This window comes from Phyllostomus discolor, chromosome 7, assembly GCF_004126475.2.
Source record: "Phyllostomus discolor isolate MPI-MPIP mPhyDis1 chromosome 7, mPhyDis1.pri.v3, whole genome shotgun sequence".
NCBI classification, from domain to species: domain Eukaryota; kingdom Metazoa; phylum Chordata; class Mammalia; order Chiroptera; family Phyllostomidae; genus Phyllostomus; species Phyllostomus discolor.
The window spans coordinates 38,032,356-38,053,471 of record NC_040909.2 but is presented as its reverse complement, the minus strand read 5'-3'; the positions used below and the strand labels follow the sequence as shown (position 1 = coordinate 38,053,471).

Sequence of the window (21,116 nt, the reverse complement as noted above, 5' to 3'; positions counted from 1 at the left end):
AGAGAAGGAATGAAATGGTGGTGTTAGAATCTGAACTTTGCTCTTCCAAATACCCAATGCCATTTCTAAGCCTTCCACTTGGAAACACGTTTTTGGATTATTTTCCTGGAAGGGGGAGGACATATAAACATGTAGAATACCAGCTGTTTGATGACGATGAGCAGGGAAAGAGTGAAGTCAAAGCTCAGGCTGATGGGAAGGCTAGTCCCAGACCCAGAGCTTGAAAATAGAGGGGAGGTCAGAGGCCTTCCTCGCACAGGAGCACGACTGGAGCACAAAGCCTTTTCTGGAGGCATCCTGCTGGGATCCTGCGCAATTGCAGAGCAATTGTTAGTGCGTGGCCACACAGAAAATTCCCCCAGAAGGCTGGTTTGCTCAGTGAGGTGGGGGGTGGGCTGTACCTTCACACGGGGCTCTCTGACTTCTGTGGTCTCACACCCCTACTGGTGAAACAGTTTTGGAGCACATACCCCACAAATGTGTGTATACTTATAAATTAAATATATGCACCACCGTCAGTTATTAAATATCAGTATATTACATATCAGCAATGCTGTCTTTCTTTGTTATTTAGATAATAAAAAGAAAGAAAACGGGAATAGTTCCTGCCTGCCCCACAGTGATTTCCTCAGTGCCCCCTGCCTCACCAGACCAGGTTGAACCCCCTCAAGTCCCCCAAGACTGGCAGGTTCTGAAGGAGTTCAGTCAGAGTCAAAGTCAAGGAGCTTCTAGTGCACCAGCCCTGAACAGCTGGCACCAAACCTGAACCCCTTTTCCCCAGAAAGCCCTGGCCAGGGGAGCTGGAGGCCTGGGTGTGGCCCAGGTCCTGCCCAACCCTTGGTGAGTAACTCTGGCTGAGTTCTGTCCCTGCTTTAGCTGTTGATTCCTGCCTACAGCAGGGCTCACAGTCCTCACCCCACCTCCTGCACAGGACTCTCTCAGAGGCCGAGGGGTCAGGAACCACCCTGGACCAAGTGTGCTGGGTGGACAGGCTGGACCCTTAAGGAAGGGCGGCGATGCCTTGGCCACCACTGATACAGCAGCAGGCAGACCTTTAGCTCAGCTGGTCCTGCTTCCCTGAACCCCTCCCCCCACATCTGCCTCAGGGTGCCACTCCCATCTCTCCCGTATTAATAGAACTGGTAACCATAGCCAACACTCACACAGACCCACTATAAGCCAGGCACAACAACCCTCATTAACCCTCACAACACCCTTATCAGAGAGGTATGAAGAGCATCACCATGCCCATTTCACAGATAAGGAAATTGAGGCCTAATTCAGAAACTCAACAGAGGCCATGCAATTTGGAGGTGGGCTTGAGGTCAGTCACCTTGTTCGGAATCTTCTGCGTCCTACAGCACTCTGCCACTTCACCTCCTGCCACCATCCCCATCCATTTACTCATCTCTCCCCCATTATTTCTTCTCCTCCTTCTTCTGTTCCCCATCACTTCCTCCTATTGTTTCTCCCACTGCCACCACATTTCCCCTCTGTGCTGTTGCACTGCAAGGTGACTCGCCTGCACCATCTTTATTACTATTTCCTTTGTATTACTCCCCAAATATTGCTCTTCTGTTGGCACCTTCTCCATCGACTTTCTTTATATTTTAGAACGTCCTAGTACTACTTCTATCACTCTCCCTAGTAAGTTGTTTCTCCTCCGACTTCCTCATTCCTATTACCTTTTCTCTTCTCCTCCAGATAATAGACTTCCTCTAATACTTTCTCCTTGTCCTTTCTTGAACATTTTTTCCCTTCTGTGAGTTTCAAAAGTACTTGCAAATTCTTTGACATCCTTCCCATGAAAGGCAGAGTCTGTGCCACCTCCCTGGAATTTGGGAGGCTTGTGATTGCTCAGAGGATGGCAGGAAGCGACACTGTGATTTTGGAGTCCAGGTCACAAAAGGAGGTGTGGCTTCCTCCTGGTGCTGCGGGGCCCCACGTAAGCAATTCAGTTGTACAGAGGCCGCCATGCTGTGAGGAAGCCCAGGACACATGCAGAGGCCATGAGCAAGCACTTGGGTGGACAGCCTCAGCTGAGCCCAGCTTGAGTCACTCCAGCTTGGGCAATAGTGAGTGAATCACCTCCAGGGGATTGCAACCCCCATTCTTCCCACTGGAGCCCAGATATCAAGGAGCTGAGACACCCTCTACCCTGCCTGCATGCCTGACCCATAGGATTCCCAGCCATGATAAAAATGGCTGTTTTCTGCCATTTAAGTGTTGAGTGGCCTGTTGTGTAGCAATAAGAACTGGAACACTCCTCTCCTGTACACTGTGCATCCTCCTTGGATCACTTCGCTCCCGCTACTAAGGAGGCCCTGGGCCTGTGCCCTGCCTTCCTGACTGGCCTCCTCTGCTGGGGCCCCCTGACCTTGACATTGGTACCTTTGCCTCACCCCTCAGAGATCCCTGGCCCATCATCCCCTGAGCTGTTGACATCCTGGCTGTAGAGGCCATCAATCTGGATGTAGACAGGAGTAATTCACAATTCAGCTGCCAGGGGAAACTCACTGTCTTGTCAGTCTCTCAGCCATTTAGACAAGCTCTGGAGTCAGCAGTCTGCAGACTCGGGCCTGCCTCTTGATCTGCTCCTCCCTCACTCCACCCCCCTGGTCCTGTACCCTACTCACTGAAGTGATTAATAATTCAGAATTGATATGAGGCTTAAGTGTGACTGGCCTGAGGGTCTTAGGAATGTGAAGAGGTGATAAGTATATCAGATGGACCGTGTGGGGCAGTGCTGTCTGGGAGTGCTTGGAGCTGGGCATATCTGGGTTCAAATGCCAGTTCTGCCAACTCCTGGCTGTGTGACCTTGGAAAAGACACTTAACCTCTCTGAGCCCCAGTAGCCTCATATGTAAAATGGGGCTAATTATACCAACCTTGAAGAAGTAGTAGGGAATCTAAGGTCACGTAAAAATCCTACCTTTACCTTACAAAAGAGGTACTTCTGAAGGTCGAAGATTAGGTGGCTTCATGGGTAGGATCGACATGCCTGGGATTCCATCACTGGACTCCCTTTTGGAACACCAGCACCTGACTCCAGCTTTACTGGACACTTTTAGGACATTATCATGATCCCTAGTCTGCATGTGGGGAATCTAAGGCTCAGAGATTTGCCCAAGGACACACAGTTGAAAACTGACAAGCCCAGGACCCGAGCAGAGGCCACCTTCTTTCCTCCCAGCACTCGCCGGGGTAGATGTGCCCTGTGCTGACCGCGGTGTTCACACCTCACTCTGCTGTTCACTAGGGGACCCTCTCCTCCTCCTGGAGCTGGAGGACAAAGGGAAGGCGTTTGGGTAACCAGGCTGACTCGATTAGTGCGGGTGTTGAGGGCAGTCTTGAACTGGAATATAAATGCTTTTTAATATTGTAAAATTTCATTTAAACACTTCAACTTATTTTTTGGATACATAATGAATCTTCAGGGTTCCAAGTTTCAAGAGGATTCAATGAAAAGCAAGTCTCTCCCACCTGCCCCCCCCTCCCACGCACATGATTTTCCTTTTGGAAGGGACTAGTTTTTCCAATGGAGGTAATTTCCCAGATACCTGAACAAATATGAATGTAGATCCTTCCCTCCCTTTTTTTCTGCACATGTTATAAACACTGTTCTTTAATTTGCTCTCCTCCAAAGAATGACCCTTCTTTTTCTGGCTGCATAGTACTCCTTTGTCTGAATCACATCTTCCCCTTTCCCACCTCATTCCCAAGGATAAGGAAGCAAATCCGACTTGGAAGATAGGACCCCCACACCCTTCCCCTGGCTGTTCTTCCTCAGCCTCTGAGATCTGGTGAGCTCAATGGCTGCCAGGCAGAGGAAGGGGAACTGTGATTGGGTGCAGGAGACAAAACCTCCTCCCCACTGCCTTCACCTTTGCTGTGTGTCCGGGCACATGTCTCACCCTCTCTGAGCCTCCTTTGCCTCCTCTGCAAGATGCAACCCAAAGGCCTCCCTTCCAGGGCAGGGGTGAGGGCTCCTGTGGAGAGTCCTTTGACTCTTGCAGGCCTGAAGCCAGGGGACACTCACTCATTCATTGATTCACTAATTCATTTATTCGCTCAGTTACTTATTTACAAGTTCTTTCACCACTTATTTACTCATTAACTTACTCATCAGTACACTCATTCATTCACTCATTATCTCACCTTTACACCTGTTTATTCACTCATTCACTAATTCACTAATTCACTCATTCACTAATTGGTGGTGATTAGCGTTCCTAGGATGACAGTTGGAGAGCTGGGGTGGGGGGGATTGGCGACGGTGTGTAAAGCGGGTGTTCAGGTTAGTGATGCGGGGGAGGGGCGGTCAGGCCGCTCCGGCCCTTTGGGGTCCCTCTCCAGGCTCCTTCTCTCGCGCCGCGGTCCGCCGCCCCGCCCCGCCCCCCGCGCCGGAGAAAGTGCGCGCTCTCGGGGAGCATCGCTGCTCAGCCTCCGGCTCAGGAGCCGAGCGGAGTGCCTGGCGGCCGCCTCTACACCCCCGACCCTCCGCGGCAGCCCATGCCTGCCGCGCCCTGGGCCCGCGGCCCTCCCCAGCGCTGCGCTGCGCCTCCGGGCCCGGCGGGGGCGGGGCCGGGGCCGGGGCCGGGGCCGGGGCCGGGGCCCGGCTGGCAAGACCCCGGCGGGGCCGCAGGGCGGCCGGCGGGATGCGGGGCTGGCGGAGGAACCTCGCGCTCTGCCTGCAGCGGCTGCCGGACGAAGGTATGACGCGGCCCAGGCCAGTGAGCACCGGCGCAGCGCCGGGCAGGGAGGGCGGACCCAGCGGCAAGCTAACCAGGAGCACACAGGCGGGGGGCTCCTGGTGAGGGTCTTCGCGCGTGGCGAAGGGCAGGCGGCTACATCCAAGGAGCGGGAGGGGTGAGCCTCTGAAGCCGGCAGCCTGAAGGGGTCACCGCAGGACACACGGTGCGGAGGGCAGCCTAACCAGCGGGAAGCCTGCAGGGGGGCTCCACAGGGCTCAACGAGATGGGACTCGGGACTGGGCAACCTCCAGGGGCTGGAGAGCGGGCTCTGAACCCTCGAGGGCGCATCCCCTGAGCGTCCCGTGAGTCCGGTTGCTGGAGCGGGCCCCCAGCCGGCGCGGCAACCACGTGCCTTCTAGCTCTCGGAGAGTTAGCCAGGGGTCGGAATGTGCGGGCGCTCACGGCAGGGGGCTTTGGATCCCGGTGCTGCAATCCCTAGTACCAACTTTCCTTCGCACGCTCCAGAACACCTCTGCGCCGACCCCAGACTCTTCAGCTCCTCAAAGTTGCAAAGAGGCTGGATATGACGGGGGCGGGGAGGGGGGGCGCTCAGGGGGCGGGTAGACGCAGCTGCGCAGCCCCTGTGGGAGCCGGGCCCTGCCGCAGCGCTGCGGTGCAGCCCCCTCCGCGGGGGAGCCTCCGGGGCTATTCCACCCCAGTACCTGTTGTCAGAACTGCTTGTAGCTGAGGGTAGGTCCTACCACCGGCACGGAAAGTTCGGTTTCGGTGCTAATTGAGAATTGCCAGAACTGTGAGTCAGGGGCAGAGTGCGGTGGGAATGACAGCTGTCCACACTCTGCTCAACTGGGGGGCATAATGGCGGACTTACAGGCCCCGCGTGCTATGTGCTCTGGTACCTCACATCTGCCTCTGTCTTTAACCTTCACAGCCACTCGATCAGGAGGGCGCTGTTATTCTTTCCACTTCACAGGTGAAGATACTGAGCCTCGGAGAGAGGAAGCCTTTTACCCAAGGTCACACAGCCAGTAGGTGGTAAAGCTGCGATGTGACCCGCAAGATCTTGGTGGTGTCCAGTCCCCTAGCCCCACCTTCCTATGTGCCCCCCAAGTTGAGTTTGGCACAGTTCATCAGAAAAGGTCTGTTTCCAACCCAGACCAGAAGCTGCTGTGTGGGGCTTGGGGGTGGGGGTTCTTGAGACCTGGTCGCCTGTCTCTCCTGTCTTGTCCCTGCAGCTAAGTCAGGTGTGTAACCCGTGTCCCTACTGGGGCCCTCTGTTCTGAGGGCCTGGAAGCAGAGCCTGTGGACCCCCAGCAGGCTTTAGCTGGTGCCCCAATCCCCTGGCAGACTTCCGGCTCTGCCCAGTCCAGGGTGCAGACTCTCCATTGTTTCTCTGACCTGAGCTGGTGCTGATGGCACAGCTTTAGGACACAAAGGGTGCCCAGGTTTCCTTCCCTGGGGTTAAGGGAGGAGGCAGACCTTTAGGGCTGCTCACAAGGAGGGAGTCATGGAGGAGTGCCCCTCCTCAGTGGACCTGGCCCCAAGGAGTGGGGTAAATTAAGAAGGAAACCTGACAGAGCTTCGGGCCCACCACCCACCTCCAGTCTGAGCTTGGTTTTTTCAAAAATCCGGGCAGCTCAGCCACAAGCATGCTCTGTGATCTTGGACAAGTCATTCCCTTTCTCCTAGGCTCACTTTCTGTATCTATAAGGGGAAGAGGGCCTAACACCTGTCCTGCAGGGTCTCTAGGGAGTTGCTCTCTTCCTTCCAGTCCTCCCCTCCACCACCCAGGGCTTGTGGGATGTGTGTGTGTGTGTGTGTGTGTGTGTGTGTGTGTTGCTTGTGTGTGTAGTGTGTGTGTGGTGTGAGTGAGGCATGTGGATGGTGTGCCTGTGAGTTGTGCATGTGAGGTGCACATAGAGAGAGGCATGTGGACGATGCATTTGAGATGCATGTGAGTGTGCATGTGGCTCTGGTGTGACGTGTATGAGGCATGCCAGTCTTGTGATGCGAACAGTTATTCTGCCTGCTTCTGGCCACATCCCTTGAGAGGAGGCTGCTTCTTCCTCCCGCAAGGCCAGAAGGTACCCAGCACTTGAGTTTTCCTTGGAAAATCTTCCTTGAGATTGATCCTTGAGCTCAGCACTAAATCAGAGGGTAGCTGGGGCATGTACCCATGCCAGCAGGAAATTACTATTTTTAAAAGACAAATCCCTGGCTTTCTCCAGGCCACAGGAAAATTGGTTCCTGGGGGCTGGGTCTCAAATGAGAGGTTTGGGATGTGGGTCCAGCTTGACAAGAGGCTTGTGGTGGGAGGTCAGCCAAATCCAAGAGTGTCAAAGTGTCAAACAGGGCTATAAATCTGGCCTCCTCAGAAAAGAGCTTCAGCTAGCAGAAGAGATGTTTTGAATGAGACCAGCTTATCTTCTTATTCTGTGGTATAATTTAAAGTTCTAGGGAAAAGACAGTGGGCTTGGAGACTAGACTCATGTCCCAGTCTTAAGCCCCTCCTCTTGCCAACTATGTGACCTTGGACACACTAATTAATTCTTTTGAGCTTCAGTGTTTTTTCTTCACCTATAAAGCAGGAAGGATAACCTTGCAGGGTGGTCTTGAAGAGTCATTGTCAACATATCCTATCACAAGACCTGGCACATGGTAGATGCTAAAGAAATACTAATCCTGCTCCTCCTTTCCTGATCTTTACATCCACTGTAACTTTGGATTTGGGGAGACCATCTGGTGCACTGGTCAGTGGCGAACAGGACTGAAGGTGGCTTTCTGGGTTATGAGCAGCCAGCTTGAGGTTCTCCACTCCTAGGGTTTGGGGACTCACAGTTGTGTCTACCATGTGACTTTTTGAATCCACCACCTGGCCTTGACCAATGAGGTTGACCAAAACAATGGTTATATTCACCATACCTACATAGCACACATGTTGGATCACTCTGCACCTCTTTTAGAACCTAAAGTAACAGTCATGTGCCTTGAAGAGAGACGCATGCAGCCAGCCACTGGGACGGGGAGCTCTGTGATTCTAGCTTCCTGATGCTTTTGAGACGTGTACATATGACTCGTGCTCTAATGAACTTCCACCTTTGAGGTCTATCGCCCTAGAGAGCAACACATTTTCTTGCATTCACCACAGTACATGCTTCAGGGGGACGCCCCCTGCCCCCAGGCACTTGCTGATCTCTGTGCAGGAAGCCAGTTTTCAGCTTAGAGTTGCCCTCAGTCCCTCAGACAGCAAAAGTTCAAGGTGCCTAGTGCTTGTGGAATATGAAGTTGGAAGTAGCAGCAAATTCCTGTCAGGGACAGTGCTCGGAGGAGGAGGGCAGTGTGACCCAGTTGAGGTCAGATTTCTACCAGCAGAGTCTTCCCATGGTGTGGCCTGATTAATTTTCCTCCTTATGCCCATCTTTTCTGCCCACTAATGGACTCTTGGAATGTTAGCCAGGAGGGTTAATAGAAGTCATCAAGCCCAGCCCTCTTATTAGAAAGATGGGGAAATACAGAAATGGTGAGGAGGAAATGACTTTTTAGTTATCCAACAAATATTTATTGGGTGCTGTTCTGGGGACTGGGGATATGGCCATGAACAAGACAAAGACCCTGCTGTAACAGAGCTTACACTGGAGAGGGGGGCAGGAGTGGGGGCAAAGACAAATAAATAGGGATGGGATAGTTTCAGAGTCGTCAGTGAGATGAAGGCAACACAGGAACACACGGCTGTGTAGTGGGGAGTCCTGGGGGAGGCTGGATGGTCCTGGGTGGTCAGGGAAGCCCTCTCTGAGAAGGTGACTTTTGAGCCGAGACTAAAAAACGAGAAGGTGCAGCAGCAATGCCAAGAGCAGAAGGGAGAGCCGTGGAGGCAGAGGGGACAGCAAATATCAAGAAAAGCCCTGGTCTGTAGCAGGTAGTGTGGGGAGGACCAGTTGACCTGTTGAAGGAAGAGAAAGAAGGACTGAGGGAGAGGGGGAGTGATGAGCAATGAGTATGGAGGAGCTAGATCTACACATGGGAAGAATTATGGATTTTATTCTTGTGGGAGCCTTTGGAAGTCTTGATCAAGGACTTGGGTTGGCTCTGAAGATGAGCAAGGCTGTGATCGATGGGGATGGCAGTGGGGAGAGGCATGCCAGGCAGAGGAATGGCATGGGTAAAGGAGCGGAGGTGTGAAAGCTGTAGGAGAGAAGGCTGCCAGCCAGGCAGGAATCAAAGACACTGAATGCCGTCCTGGAGAGCTGTCCAGGGTGCTGACAGACAGTGTCTCCGCAGTCATGGACTGTTGGGGGAGCATGTGTGTGCACGCGCGTTTGTGTCGTGGTACCCAGCTAGCTGATGTGTCCCTGTGCTGGTTACCTAGGAGACAATGGGAAGACGATGGGGCGGGATATGATTGGCTACTCACTCCCGCTGCTCATCTCTCTGTCAAAACTGCAGGCAGAGGTTACAAATGCTCCATGCAAGCATGCCAAGTGCCGGAAGGGGAGCTGTGAATGTTTGCTGCCCCGAGCCCCGTGTATATGTATGTATGGTTGCCAGTGCATGCGTGTGCACGTCTTGAACAAAGCGGCAACATCTGGAGCTAATGCCCTTCCTGCTGTGAAACATCTGTTCACTGCCTTAAATCAGGTAGTGGGGCCCAGATCAATTTAAGAAGGACCAGCCAGACTTGGGAAAGGATCTTTTGCTTGCTTTTAATAACTGTAGATCCACACTGGAGCTGATTTTAAACATCTCTCTGTACCTCCAAAAATGCAAATACACGTTTGAGTGGCGGAAGTTATGTCCCACAATGCGGACTGTGATGTTGGTACACAGAATCACCCCTTTCCCAATCTCAGCCGAGGAGGATGACACAAAACTATAGATCTCCCTTTTCCTTCCTTCTCCTTTAAAAACAATAGTGTCTCTTCTTCTACTTCATGAGTAAAAGAACAAGGAGTCTACACTTTAATGTTGCTTAGAAAGGGATGGGGAAACAGACAAACAAAACCCATCAAAGTGTTCCCTTTGTAGTATTCCTTTCTAAAGCAGCAGCTCAGTTGGTTTGGAAAACACCCAAAAAAGCAACAACAGCAACCAAACAGCTCCAGGGCTGCAGAAGGTTTAGTGTTCTCACACTGTGTCCCCCACCACCACCTCCACCAGACCCCGACTTTGCAGGGCTTGGCAGATGACACAGCAGGTGAGAAAGTACATGAGGATTTCCCTGCTCCCATTCTTGGCTTCTCTTTTCTGGGCTTAAGTTTAATGTGTCATGTTCTCTACCTCTTCCTTGTCATCCTAATAAGGAGTTTCCCCCCACTGGAAAAAAATCATTGTATGAAGTTTTACCACCTCCCCACATCCCATGCCTCCTCACCATGGGTCAGAGGTGTTATCTAAAACATGCATTTGGGGGCGGTTTTCACCTGCTCACACAGTATCCATTGTGCTTCTTTACTTACAGTCATGGGTCTCACACCTAAATGCCTAACAGGGCAGCCCTGGTGACCCAAATGATGAATGAAGGAGACCCAGGGTCTTCGCACTAGCTGGACTGATCTTCCACCTATACAGGATGAGGCAAAAGTAGGTTTACAGTGGTGCGTGCTCCAGACAGAGTTTGTTCTTGAATTATTATTTATCAATTGTTGGATTAGTCTCCATATGAATAACTGTAAACCTACATTTGCCCCACCCTGTCTGTGTGTGGTCACTCTCTTCACTTAGATCCCTGCCACTGTTCCCTCCTCAGAGGGGCCTTCCCTGACCAACCTGTCTAAACTATCAGCCCTTTAGCCCCATAACTTTCTTTTTCCTCCTAGCACTTTGACCTGCCAGACCTCGTTATGTGCCTGGTGTCATATTTAGTGCCTCTCCCCTGCTAGTATGTAAATGCCGTGAAGGTCATGGCTGTGTCTAGTTTAGTCTCCCCTGCTTTCCGGGTAACTAGCACATTACCTGACATGCAGCAGTTACTCAATAAATATTGGTGAACTAAAGGAGTGAAATGCACCTGGGGGACATTGTTGAACCAGAAAGTATGCTTCATAGGAGTCCTGGCTCGGCCTGCCAGATCTGATTTTTCTAGAAAAGCTGAAAATACAGTGTTACATATCATCTCCTAACTTTAAATGTTAAACATCCATTCAAACAAAGACTCTGAGGGCCAAGCCACACTCCCTTTGGAGCTGGAGGCCACTGGTGTCCCAGGAGCTTCGCAATCTGTCTGCAGCAACCTTTCTTCCCTCCTTAATCACGCACAGATCGTGTTCTGTGCTACCTCTGAGCCTTTGCTCGGGCTGCCACCTCTGCCTGGAGTGCCTCTCCCCCAACCTCTTCTTTACCCGGCAAATTCTGGTTTGCTAGTCCTCACCTTAAGGCCAAGCCTAAGGTACAGCTTTTGGTGGCCCCTCTACCCCCAACATGGCAGAATTAGTCTCTCCCACCACATTTCCATCCTGGCTCTGCTTTTGGAACATAACTGTGTGTCTCATCTCTCTCGCCCACTAGATACAGAGCTCCATGGGGCAGGAACCCCGTCCGATCTGTGGGTCCACAGTGCCCGGTGCAGAGATTGGCATCTAGTAGGTGTTCGCTGAGTGGTGAATGAAACAAAGCAAGGAAGGGGGAGCGACCAGCCTTTGTTGAGCTACTACTGTGAGCCAGGTCCTGGGCTCACCATGTTTACATCCTTCCCTCTATGGCCTGGTGACCAGGGTGTTGAGGCTCAGAGGGGACCTGATTGGGTCTGGGTGCTGGTGTGTAGGGGCTCCCCATTGAGCCTAAAAGCCCCTCCCTGGCTGGTGTGTACTTGGTACCCCATTCTGCACTCCACACAAACCTGTCTCGGGCCACAGGGGCTGACTCTGGTCCAGCACAGCTGCTCCCAAGCCGCATAACCACGTGTGTATGACTTCGGTTGGCTTTCTGGGCCTCACTTTTCTTCTTTGTGAAATGGGAACATTATCAGCCCCAGCAGAGTCACCGTGAGGCCCCAGAGATAACAGGTGGGGGAGGGCTTTGCCAGCTGTAGAGTGGGGTGCACTCACGCTGACTGGCGTCCAGTCACTCAGTTACTCAGCAACATAACCACGCCCGGCGCAGCGTATTCAGCTCTCTCTATGGCTCTGACACCTGCAGGGCCACACAGAGTAGCCACCAAACCTGAGCACTGGGGGCTGGATGGGTGCTGTGAGAGTGCAGGGGGCTGGAGGTGGGAATCTGGGATCTTTCCTGATTCTGTGAGTGATTCTCACATGACTGGCTTGATCCATCTAGGCCCCTGCTTCCTCCTCAGGAAAATCAGAAAATAATCCTGCCCCCAAAGGGATGCTGCATGAAGGCAAAGAAGTACAATGGAAGGGAAGGTGGTTGGAAATGTGCAGAGTGCTTTGTATCTGTGAACGTGGAAGCCCCTGAAGAAACGGGGCATGGGTGGTGCAAAGGGTCACCTTGCAATACGGACTTTGGTGACGAGAGTATGTGAGGTTAACGATAATGATGGCAGCTAACAGTTGTTAAGGGTCAAGTGCTTTGTATACTAGCAATTTTAATTTTCATCATAGAATGCTGAGGTAGGTATTATTATTAATCCCACTTTTCAGATGAGAAAACTGAGGCAGAGAAGTCAAGTAACTTGTCCAAGGGCATGCAGTTGGTAAGAAGCAGGGCTGGGATTTGAACCCAGGTAGTCTTGCTGCAGAAGACATTTTAAACTACTGTGAAGCTGATGAGGGCTTGGGCTCCCATGGGGCTCCTTCAGGGTTCTTTGGAGGTGCTTGTCTTGGCCCTAGAGCACCTTTTCCTGGCCCCAAGCTGAACTCAACTCCCTCCCCAGGATTCCCAGGCATGTGGAGTGTTGATCCCAGGAAACTGGTTCTCCACTTCTGTCTGGATACTCCAAACAGGCCTCAGGTGAAGAAGGGAAGAAGCACTTGTGTCCCTAGGGAAAGAAGGTCTTACTGGGTAGCATGTCTGCTCCCAACCTCTGCCCTGGTTGTGACTGTAGGTCACAGGTCTCCCTGTAGATCTTCCCTCAGTCCCTCCAGTGCCCCATCCCCACTGAGTGTCTGACCCATGTCCCCAGAGTCCAGGGCAGTGCTGAGGAAGGACTGAAGCCTCTCAGCTCCCAGTACAGACTGGGTCAGTATTTAGCAAGATGGTGAAAGGTATACTTCCTATTCTGTACCTGCTCCCCTGGGGCAAGAGCAAGAACAGGTGAAGGGGCAGAGAGCCCCTCCTGTGGGACACAGAGCAGACCCATCTGGAGCAGAGAGAACAGGTAGAACGAGGGTAGAGCCAGGCCCCGTGGGGAGAGAGGGGTCACAGGGAGGCGGTCCCAGCACCTGGCGGGGAAGGGCTTTCTCTTGGTCACAGCTGGACAAGCATGGGCTGTGCTCTCTGACAGCAGGTGAGCTCCCTATCTTTAGGGTCATGGAAACAGAGCCCAGAGGAGCTTGCATTGGGGTTGTGTTCCAAAGGTCAGACTAGATTGTGGCTCCCGAGTAGGGACTTTCAGACAAACTTGGGGTGTCTTTGGGCCATCACAATCCCTGGAAAGCTGCTGACATATAGTGGGAGGGGGTCACAGATGTAGTCTCTGGGATGTCTAGGATAGTCCTGCTCAAAGAACTCTCCACCCCAAATGCTACCAGCATCCCTACTGAGAAACCTTGGATGATGTTGATCCCCAGTGTGTTTGGAAGACAGCGTGTGTTGCCACCTGCAATTCCCCGGAAGCTAAGTAGGGAGGCTGGCCTGTGCCCTTGTGAATGATGGGAGGCATCACCACTGGTTGGTCTCCCTAGGCCAGTGTTCAGGGTTGTCTTGGAAGAACATAGGACAGCTGGACCCATATTGCATTTTGTACATTTGGTCTGTGCCTGGTTCATGTCCACTGGTCAGAATCACATAGGCTCAATCAATGCATATGGCCAGTGGTCTTAGTTGTCCCGATGTGATTTCTGGGGCTGCTGGAGATGGGAGTAAAGGTGACGCGTGGTGTGAGTGGCTGCAGAGCCCAGTGGAGAGGCTCCTAGACTCAGGTTTGAGAAACCAGACAAGACACCAAATCAGAGCTGTTTTGACTCTTTAAAACAGCTTTTGGATCCACCCATTGTTTCCCCAGGAATGTTGTTTCTGTGTGATGCAATTCACTCTTTTCCCAGAAAGTAAGTCAAAAGTGCAGAAGAATGGTCTGCTCTGTAAGAGCTAGACTGGGGGTAGATATGGGTGTCAGAAGCTAGGCTCCTGAGCTTTCTGGGTTCAGATGCTGGTGACTGGGGGCAGGAAGGGAGGAAATCAAGCCCAGGCTGGGATGGGTTGGGGATGCCCTGGCTCCAAGCTGTCTCCCTCTGTGTATAGTGACATTGGACCAGGCCTTGGCCTATGGGGCATACCAGGCAAGGGTATGAACAATGGAGCAGGTCATAGTTAAGTCAGATGGCGGTAGCATTGTGGCTCCATGCCCTCAGTCTGGGAAGAGGATCTCAGCCAGGAGCCAGTGCCACAGGCATCTGGGACCAGAGTTCCAAAGGAGAGAGTCAAGTAGAAAACCAGACTGTGGATGGGGAAAGGGAGGCAGCAGCCCCATCCTTTGTGCTCAACCACCACAGAGAGTTGGGGGAAAGCATTGCTTATTGGGTACCTGGAAGCCCAGAGCTTCAAGTCTGACATTCAGCACCCCCACCAATTGTGGGCACTGGGGCTTCTAAAATCCGGCAAGCTGGTTAATTTAATGGAAAGATCCCAGCCTCTGGCAGCAGTTAAACCTGGGTTCACATCCTGGTGGGCTGACCTTGGCCAAGCCCTCTCTTCTCAGAGCCCCGTTTCTTCAGTTGAGTGAAGGAGGCAGAAGGGGGCCTCCTTCTGTGTTTGAGGGGGGCTTCCCAGGACTGTGATAGCTTCCTGCCCTCTCTCCTTCCCCTTCTCTGTCACTGCTGGAGAGGGAGTCTCTCTATACAGGTTTGCTGGCAAGAGACTCAGCCTCAGAAAACTTTGACAGAGCCTCCCACTGGTAGCACCGGAGCCTCTGAGACCTTTGTGTCAGTCCTGTATGTCTCCATTTCTCTGAAAGCTCCCCCATCCAAACTCTGAGCTGAGCTGTAGGACTCAGGCCAGGGGCAGGCCAGGACGGTCCTTAGTGTGGAGGGGGCAGAGACCCTCTTGCTCCACGGGGAGCTGCTGAATGCATTTGCAGTTTCTACATTACAAAACATTCTTATTCATATTATTTAAGTCATCCATTCAATCAGGAGGCAATTTTTGAGCACCTACTATATACCAGACATGGGGTGCACAGTGCTGAAGAAGACCAGGAGCTCCCCCATCTCACAGAGCACACGGACATGGAGCTGAGGACCCACAGGCTGCTGCCTGTTTCTCTGCCTCCCAAATGCCAGAGGCTTGGATCTCCCCTCTACTCTTCCTGATGTCTGGTCTGCCTCAGTTTACCCATCAGGGGCTCACTCCTCTGTAGCTCTCAGCTTTGCATGGCTTCTCAGGGTTCATGCCTTGAGATGTGGCAATGAACAGATGTGGAGGGCCGATGACACTTAGGGTTTTCTGGCTGGAGGTTTATGCAGGTCCCTTTCCCTGAGCTGGGGAATATGCAGGTTTGAGGGTGCTGAGTGTGAGGGGCCTGCCCAGAGGGGCCTGCCCAAAGGTCCCTGTGCTAGAGGTCCCTGGATGGGTGGCTGTGGGAGCTAGCAATGAGCTGGGGCTGGCAGCCCAGTTGGGGAACCTCTGTGGGAAGTTCCTTCAAACAAGCATGTTTCATCCCAGTGAGCAATGCTTCCCTGTCCTTTCCAGTGGGAATAATGTATCCCTGGGTGAAAAATGAATTCTCCCAGGAAACTCCATTGCCAGAGTCCCTGGAGCCTCAGATTTACTGCTTGCCTGCTGTGCTGATGGAATTGGGCCTCAAGATTTATGTCTGGAGGTTTACAGGCAGCTGGCTCTGGGCTAGGCTTGAGGAGCCCTGGAGGGCCAACAGGGCTGGGGGCAACTGTATTTAAGTGAGGCTGGGCCCCAGGAGGATATAAATCACTGTGACCTCCTGGCCTTCCAGAAGAGGCTGCCTCGTCCGAGTGTGTAGAAAAGGTTTGCCTACCTGTTGGGCGGGACCTGGAAGGGTTCTGGCTGGGCTCCCCCTTGCTTGGAGGGCAGAGGGCAACAGAATTTACTGAGCACTTACTAAGTGCTAGGCACAGGCACACCCCTTTTGAGAGAGGCCTGCATCTTGCAACAAGAATGGGAGGCAAGGATGGTTAACCCCATTTTACCTGCCAGGAGACTGAGGCTCGGAGAGAAGGGGTTTGCCCCCATTCATGCCGGGGCTGGGACTGGTCTCTCAATCCCACTGTTGACCAGTTTCATGGTTCTTTTTTCTGTGTTTCTAATTTTAAAAACCTTAGGAAATAAATGTTTGCTGGGCTTTTAAACTATTTTAAGTAATTAAAACACAGCAATATCAGTGAAAAACAAGTAAAAAAAAAGGCATTGCCATGTCCTCCTTTCTCCACACAGCACTAATATGTACACATTTCCCTGGACTCTTACTGTTATTAAAGAGATATATCCCCTTAAATTACTTTCTCTCTGATTAAGCATGTAATTATTGTTAGACATATACCCATTTGGAGAGAAAGATAAAGACCAGAAAGAAAATTAAAATGATCTTCCTTCAACCCAATATCCAGGAACACTCTGGTGTTTCTTTTCCATCTTTTTTCTGCTGTCTGTTTTTGTTGAACTTGTACTGCGTATGCTGATTTATGTTTTGCTTTTTCTTCACATAGATTTACAGGGTCAGCCTCTCCCGGGCTTATTCTAGCTGTCGACCGTTTCACAGAGTGGCTGCTCCGGGCACAGTTGATTTCCCTGCTCCCCCAAGGTTGGATGACAAGGTTTTTTCCCCAGCATTTAGCTATTATAACTAAGGCCACAGTAGGACTCAGCTTTCCTTTGGTTGTCGTCAGCCTGTAATGCAATTCTACGTAGGCTTTTCCCCCCGCAAATGTTATTTCTTACACTTGTCATTTTTAATGGCCTCATAATCTCCTGGAGTGCTGCTATTCCTCATGTTCTAGGCCATTTCTCCCTCTTCACATCCTGGGAGGCCTCCCCACTCCCTCTGGAAAGCCGCCCCCTCCCCCAGCACAGGGGCTTTAGGGAACCAGCCTCCAGGGGAGACGGAAGAGCTGTCATCCACTCTCCCAGACCCCAGGCCTCCCTCCCTCCTGCCTGTGTCCTGGCTGGGCACTCCGACCCTGTGTGGGCTGGTTCTTTTCTTTCTCCATTGATTCATTTTCCAATTGTTTAACTACAACCTACCATATGGCAGCCACTGTTCTAAGTGCTGGGATACAGCAGTAAACGAGACAGAATCTTTGTCCTTATGCAACAAGGAAGATGGGCCATAAATAGGTAGAAAAATAAATAAGAATTCACAGGGGGAAAGTGCTGCTCAGAAGCCAAGGAAACACGATGACATAAGAGAGAGTTGATGGGGTAGTCAGGGAGGGCCTTCCGGAGGAGGTGGCATTTGTTCTGTGACCAGCCAAGGGAAGGTTTGGGAGAGGAACATTCCAGATGGAAGGAACAGCAGGGGCAAAGGTCTGGGGCGTGTGTGGGTCTGGTGTGTCAGAGGAATGGAGGGCAACTTGGCTGCAGTGCTGGAAGGGAGCAAGAGAGTGGAATGGTGTGAAGCCAGCAGGACCCTGCAGGCCAAGGGGAGGCGTTTGGGAGTCTTCTGAGGGTCATGGGAAACCTTTGTAGTGCCAGGGACACGGCAGGTGCCCAGCTGAGCCAGCTCACTGCTGTTATTGTTGTTCCTTCCTCGTGAAGGGAGTCTGGCGATAAGTTTTGCTTGCTGCACAGAGCACATTGGGACTGTCGTCTGGCCTCCTTGAAGTCCGACCTGCCTGCTTCTTGCTGCAGCTCATACCTGTTCCCTCTGACAGCTGACCCAAGACTTGCTGGATCTGCATATCAGTAGTTTCCCCAAACTCCCTTGGCCCAAGAATTGGGGGCCCATGGGGCCTGTGTTTGCTCTGAGCTGTCCTTCTGTGTGAAATGGGCTGATTCTGCCTCCTGGGCTATTGAGAGGCTGTGCTGGCACCTAGTGGGGGCTCACAAAATCAGCTCCAAAGACACCAAATCAAACATTTAAAAAAATATTTTATCTAGAAATCCGTATAATGGTTGTTTGAGGGGAGAGTGAGTGCCAGGCAGCAGCCCTGGCCCTCCAGGCACCCTGGAGGGAGGTGGCAGGTGGCCCTCAGGGAGAATCAAAAGCAATTACATTGGATTCCTCACTTAATTTAATGGAATAGCCCTGCAGGGAGGTGAGGCGGTGAGGCAGTGAGGCAGGGCTTGTAGACTGTGGGCAAAAGTGATTCGGGGTAGATTTATAATACTTCATAAAAGATTCGGATCCGGGCTGAGCTGGGATGGGGCTGGGCTCAACACTTTGTCTCCACAACCCAGCAGGCAGATGGTCTGAGGTTCCTGATCGCTGTGATTGCTGTGTGACTGTGGGCAAGTCACAGCCCCTCTCTGGGCTCTGTAACACCATCAGGCATTCTGGGTTCTCCTCCTGCTCATGGTCCTTGGCCCCAGCCTACCCCCTGCCTCCTACCAGACCTGTGTTTTACAAATCTTTCCATACCCAAAAGATCCTCTTCCTCCCAACCTGCACCCTCCCCAGCCCAATTGTTTTTCATTTTACAGAGGGGAAAACTGAGGCTCTAAGATCTCATTGATATGCTCAGAGTCACATAGCAAGCTTGGGGCGGGAGTGGGAACTGCCTGGCCCATTCAAGGAGGGTGGAGTAGGTGGCTTTAAGAGCCTCCATGGTGGCCTTGAAGGCCACTCCAGATTCAGATGGGTGGTGATTTGGTTCTCCACACAGCTCCATGTGGACTCTGTCCTGTCGTGTTTTATTTTCACATTCAACAGAGAAGGGCCAAGAGAGGTAAGGGACCAGACTGGACCCCACAGCAACTAGTGCCAGAGCCGGAATACAGTCACTTCCTGGTCCAGCCTTTCTCCCCAGCACATGGCCAAGTCTCCGGGCCTCCCCAGCTTCAGCTCAGCTTCTCGACTCACTTGCTCTTTGACCCCGGGCAAGTGGCCTGACCACTCTGAGCCTCCATGTTTGCATCTATAAAATGAAGATGAAAATATGCCCACTGCCCAGCTTGCTAGGAGGAGTAGCCCTTAGCAAATGACCTAGAATAGTCTCTGATACCCAGCTCCTCTCAGAAAAACCTGTAATTCTAGGGCCACTCAAACCCCCGAGAAGATCTTACCAGAAAAGGAGCCCCTTCCTTTATAGGATCTGGATTTGCTGGTGTGGCCCCTCCCGAGGCAGAGGAGGAGGGAGGGAACTTGTCAAAGGCTGGTGGTTGCAGATGGCAGGCAGCTAATTTATTTACCTCTCCCTAATAAATATGCACGACACATAAATAAAATATCTCACTTGTACCGTTGCAGCCGGATGCAGGCAGGCAGTGACAGTCGGCGTTGTTGCTCTGAAGCAGACTTTGTGTGCATGTGGAGTCTGGCAAGGGGGTTAATGAGCTGATTATTCCTGCTTTAACCTAATTTCTTGCCACATATCCAGCAGTGAGCAGAATTCCCAGGTCTTCTCCAGGCTTCCCAGCCAGGCTCACACTGAGGAAGGCCCCAGCACCGTTTGCTCTGCTCGGAGCTGGGCAAGATAGGAATGGACTGCCTGGGAAGTGGTGAGCTCCCATCAAGACTGCTGCCACACCAGTTCCTGTGCTGGGTGAGGTTTGGACTTAGGTTCTACTGAGATGGTTTGACCACTGTGGTGAACCTAATTTTTGCAAACTTGACCTGTTCCAGGTTTGTGTGCTGGCCTGTTGGCAGGGTTCCCAGTCTCCATGCAATACCCACTTCAGTCTGTTCTTCCCTGCTCCTCTCACCCAGCTCATTTGGGAGCCAGGGCATCTAGTTAAAAGGCAAGGTAACAATTCATGGAACTGCTGCCCTCAGAGCTAAAGGAGACTCAGAGTGGGGCAAAGGAGCAGAGGCAGCCTGTGGGCTCGGAAGTACTAGGTTCCACTCTTGCTCTGCTCTTCCCCTCAGGCCTTGAACAAGTTACCTGGTTCTTTGAATCTCAGTGCCTTCTTCTGGGAAATGAGCACAGTGTTGGTATTGACCTAACAGGGTTGTAGTGAAACTGGTTCATTTACTCACTCAGCAAGTACTTACTGAGCAGCTAGTACGTTTGCCGAGCAGCACTGCCTCGGGCCCTGGGGATGCAGCGGTGAGGAAGGCAGACTGGAACCTTGCCCTAATGGGTCTTATGTTCACATGTGCCACACTAGACAGCAACTAGATGTGCATCCTAATGACGGGTCTTGGAATTAAAATGAATGAAGCAGAGACAGGGCACAGGAGGGCGGGGAGTCCCGCTCAGCTACAGGACTCAGGGAAGGCTTCTCTGAGGAGGTGACAGTGGAGCGTACACTTGAATGATGAGAAGGAGTCAGCTCTGCAAAGAACTGCACAGGCACAGGGAACAGCAACCGCAATGGCCCTGAGGTACAAAGAAGCCTGGCCTACTGGGGAAAGGCCAGGGCTGCAGGAGCACAGTGAGATAGGGCCGGCGACACCCCTGGCACAGCTCTTGGCACAGGGTGAATACTCGATGGCCCTCTCCTTCCCCCTTTGCCCTGCCTGCCTGCTTTCTTGCTCTTCCTGGCCTGTGCTTGAATCTTTCATGTAATTGAAGTGTGAAGGTCAGAGATTCCTAGCCCATCCAAGCTGGAAAGTCTTCGTGACTTGTCCAAACTCTTCTTTTAGAACCATTCCTAACCAGCCTAAGTCCTGTGACTGGCCTGTGGTCTCGCTCTGTGCCTTCCTGGCAGCCATACTCAGCATATGTGGTTGACAAGTAAAGGGCTCATCTAGAATGTATTAAAGAGCTCTTGTAAGTTAACAAGAAAAGGACAATCTGATAGAAAAATTGGACAAGGGACTTGAGCAGGCACTTCACAAAAGTGATCCAAATGGTAAGCAAACATATGAAAAGGTGTTCAACAGCATCTCACAAAGGGATATGGAAATTACAATCACAATGAGATACGCACCAAAAATGCTGACATTAAAAAGACTTGCCGTACTGGCCCTGGCCAGTGTGGCTCCATTAGTTGGGCATTGTCATACAAAGTAAAATGTTGCCAGGTTGATTCCCAGTCAGAGCATATGCCTGGGTTGTGGTTTGGGCTCAGCATCTGCCCTGGGCACTGGGGCACAGAGGTGGTCAGACCCAGCTCCTGCCCCACGGGGTCCCAGGCTGGTAGGGGACACAGTCCTCCCTGCAGGACCCCCAGCCTGGGGGGAGGCAGTCCCTGCCTCCAGCACTAAGTTCCATGGTGGAG

The 21,116-nt window shown here is 52.1% G+C and overlaps 1 protein-coding gene across 2 annotated transcripts in view; it reads left to right on the top strand.

Moving 5' to 3' along the window:
- Window positions 1-4,625: 4,625 nt before the first annotated feature.
- GRIP2 (glutamate receptor interacting protein 2) overlaps window positions 4,626-21,116 on the top strand; it is a 96,409-nt gene continuing 79,918 nt past the window's right edge. For both annotated transcript variants that reach the window (XM_028518294.2, XM_036030752.1), the window contains exon 1: window positions 4,626-4,713. In XM_028518294.2, coding sequence (XP_028374095.1) covers window positions 4,659-4,713 — 55 coding nt within the window. In that variant the 5' untranslated portion in view covers window positions 4,626-4,658. The remainder of the gene's footprint in view (window positions 4,714-21,116) is intronic.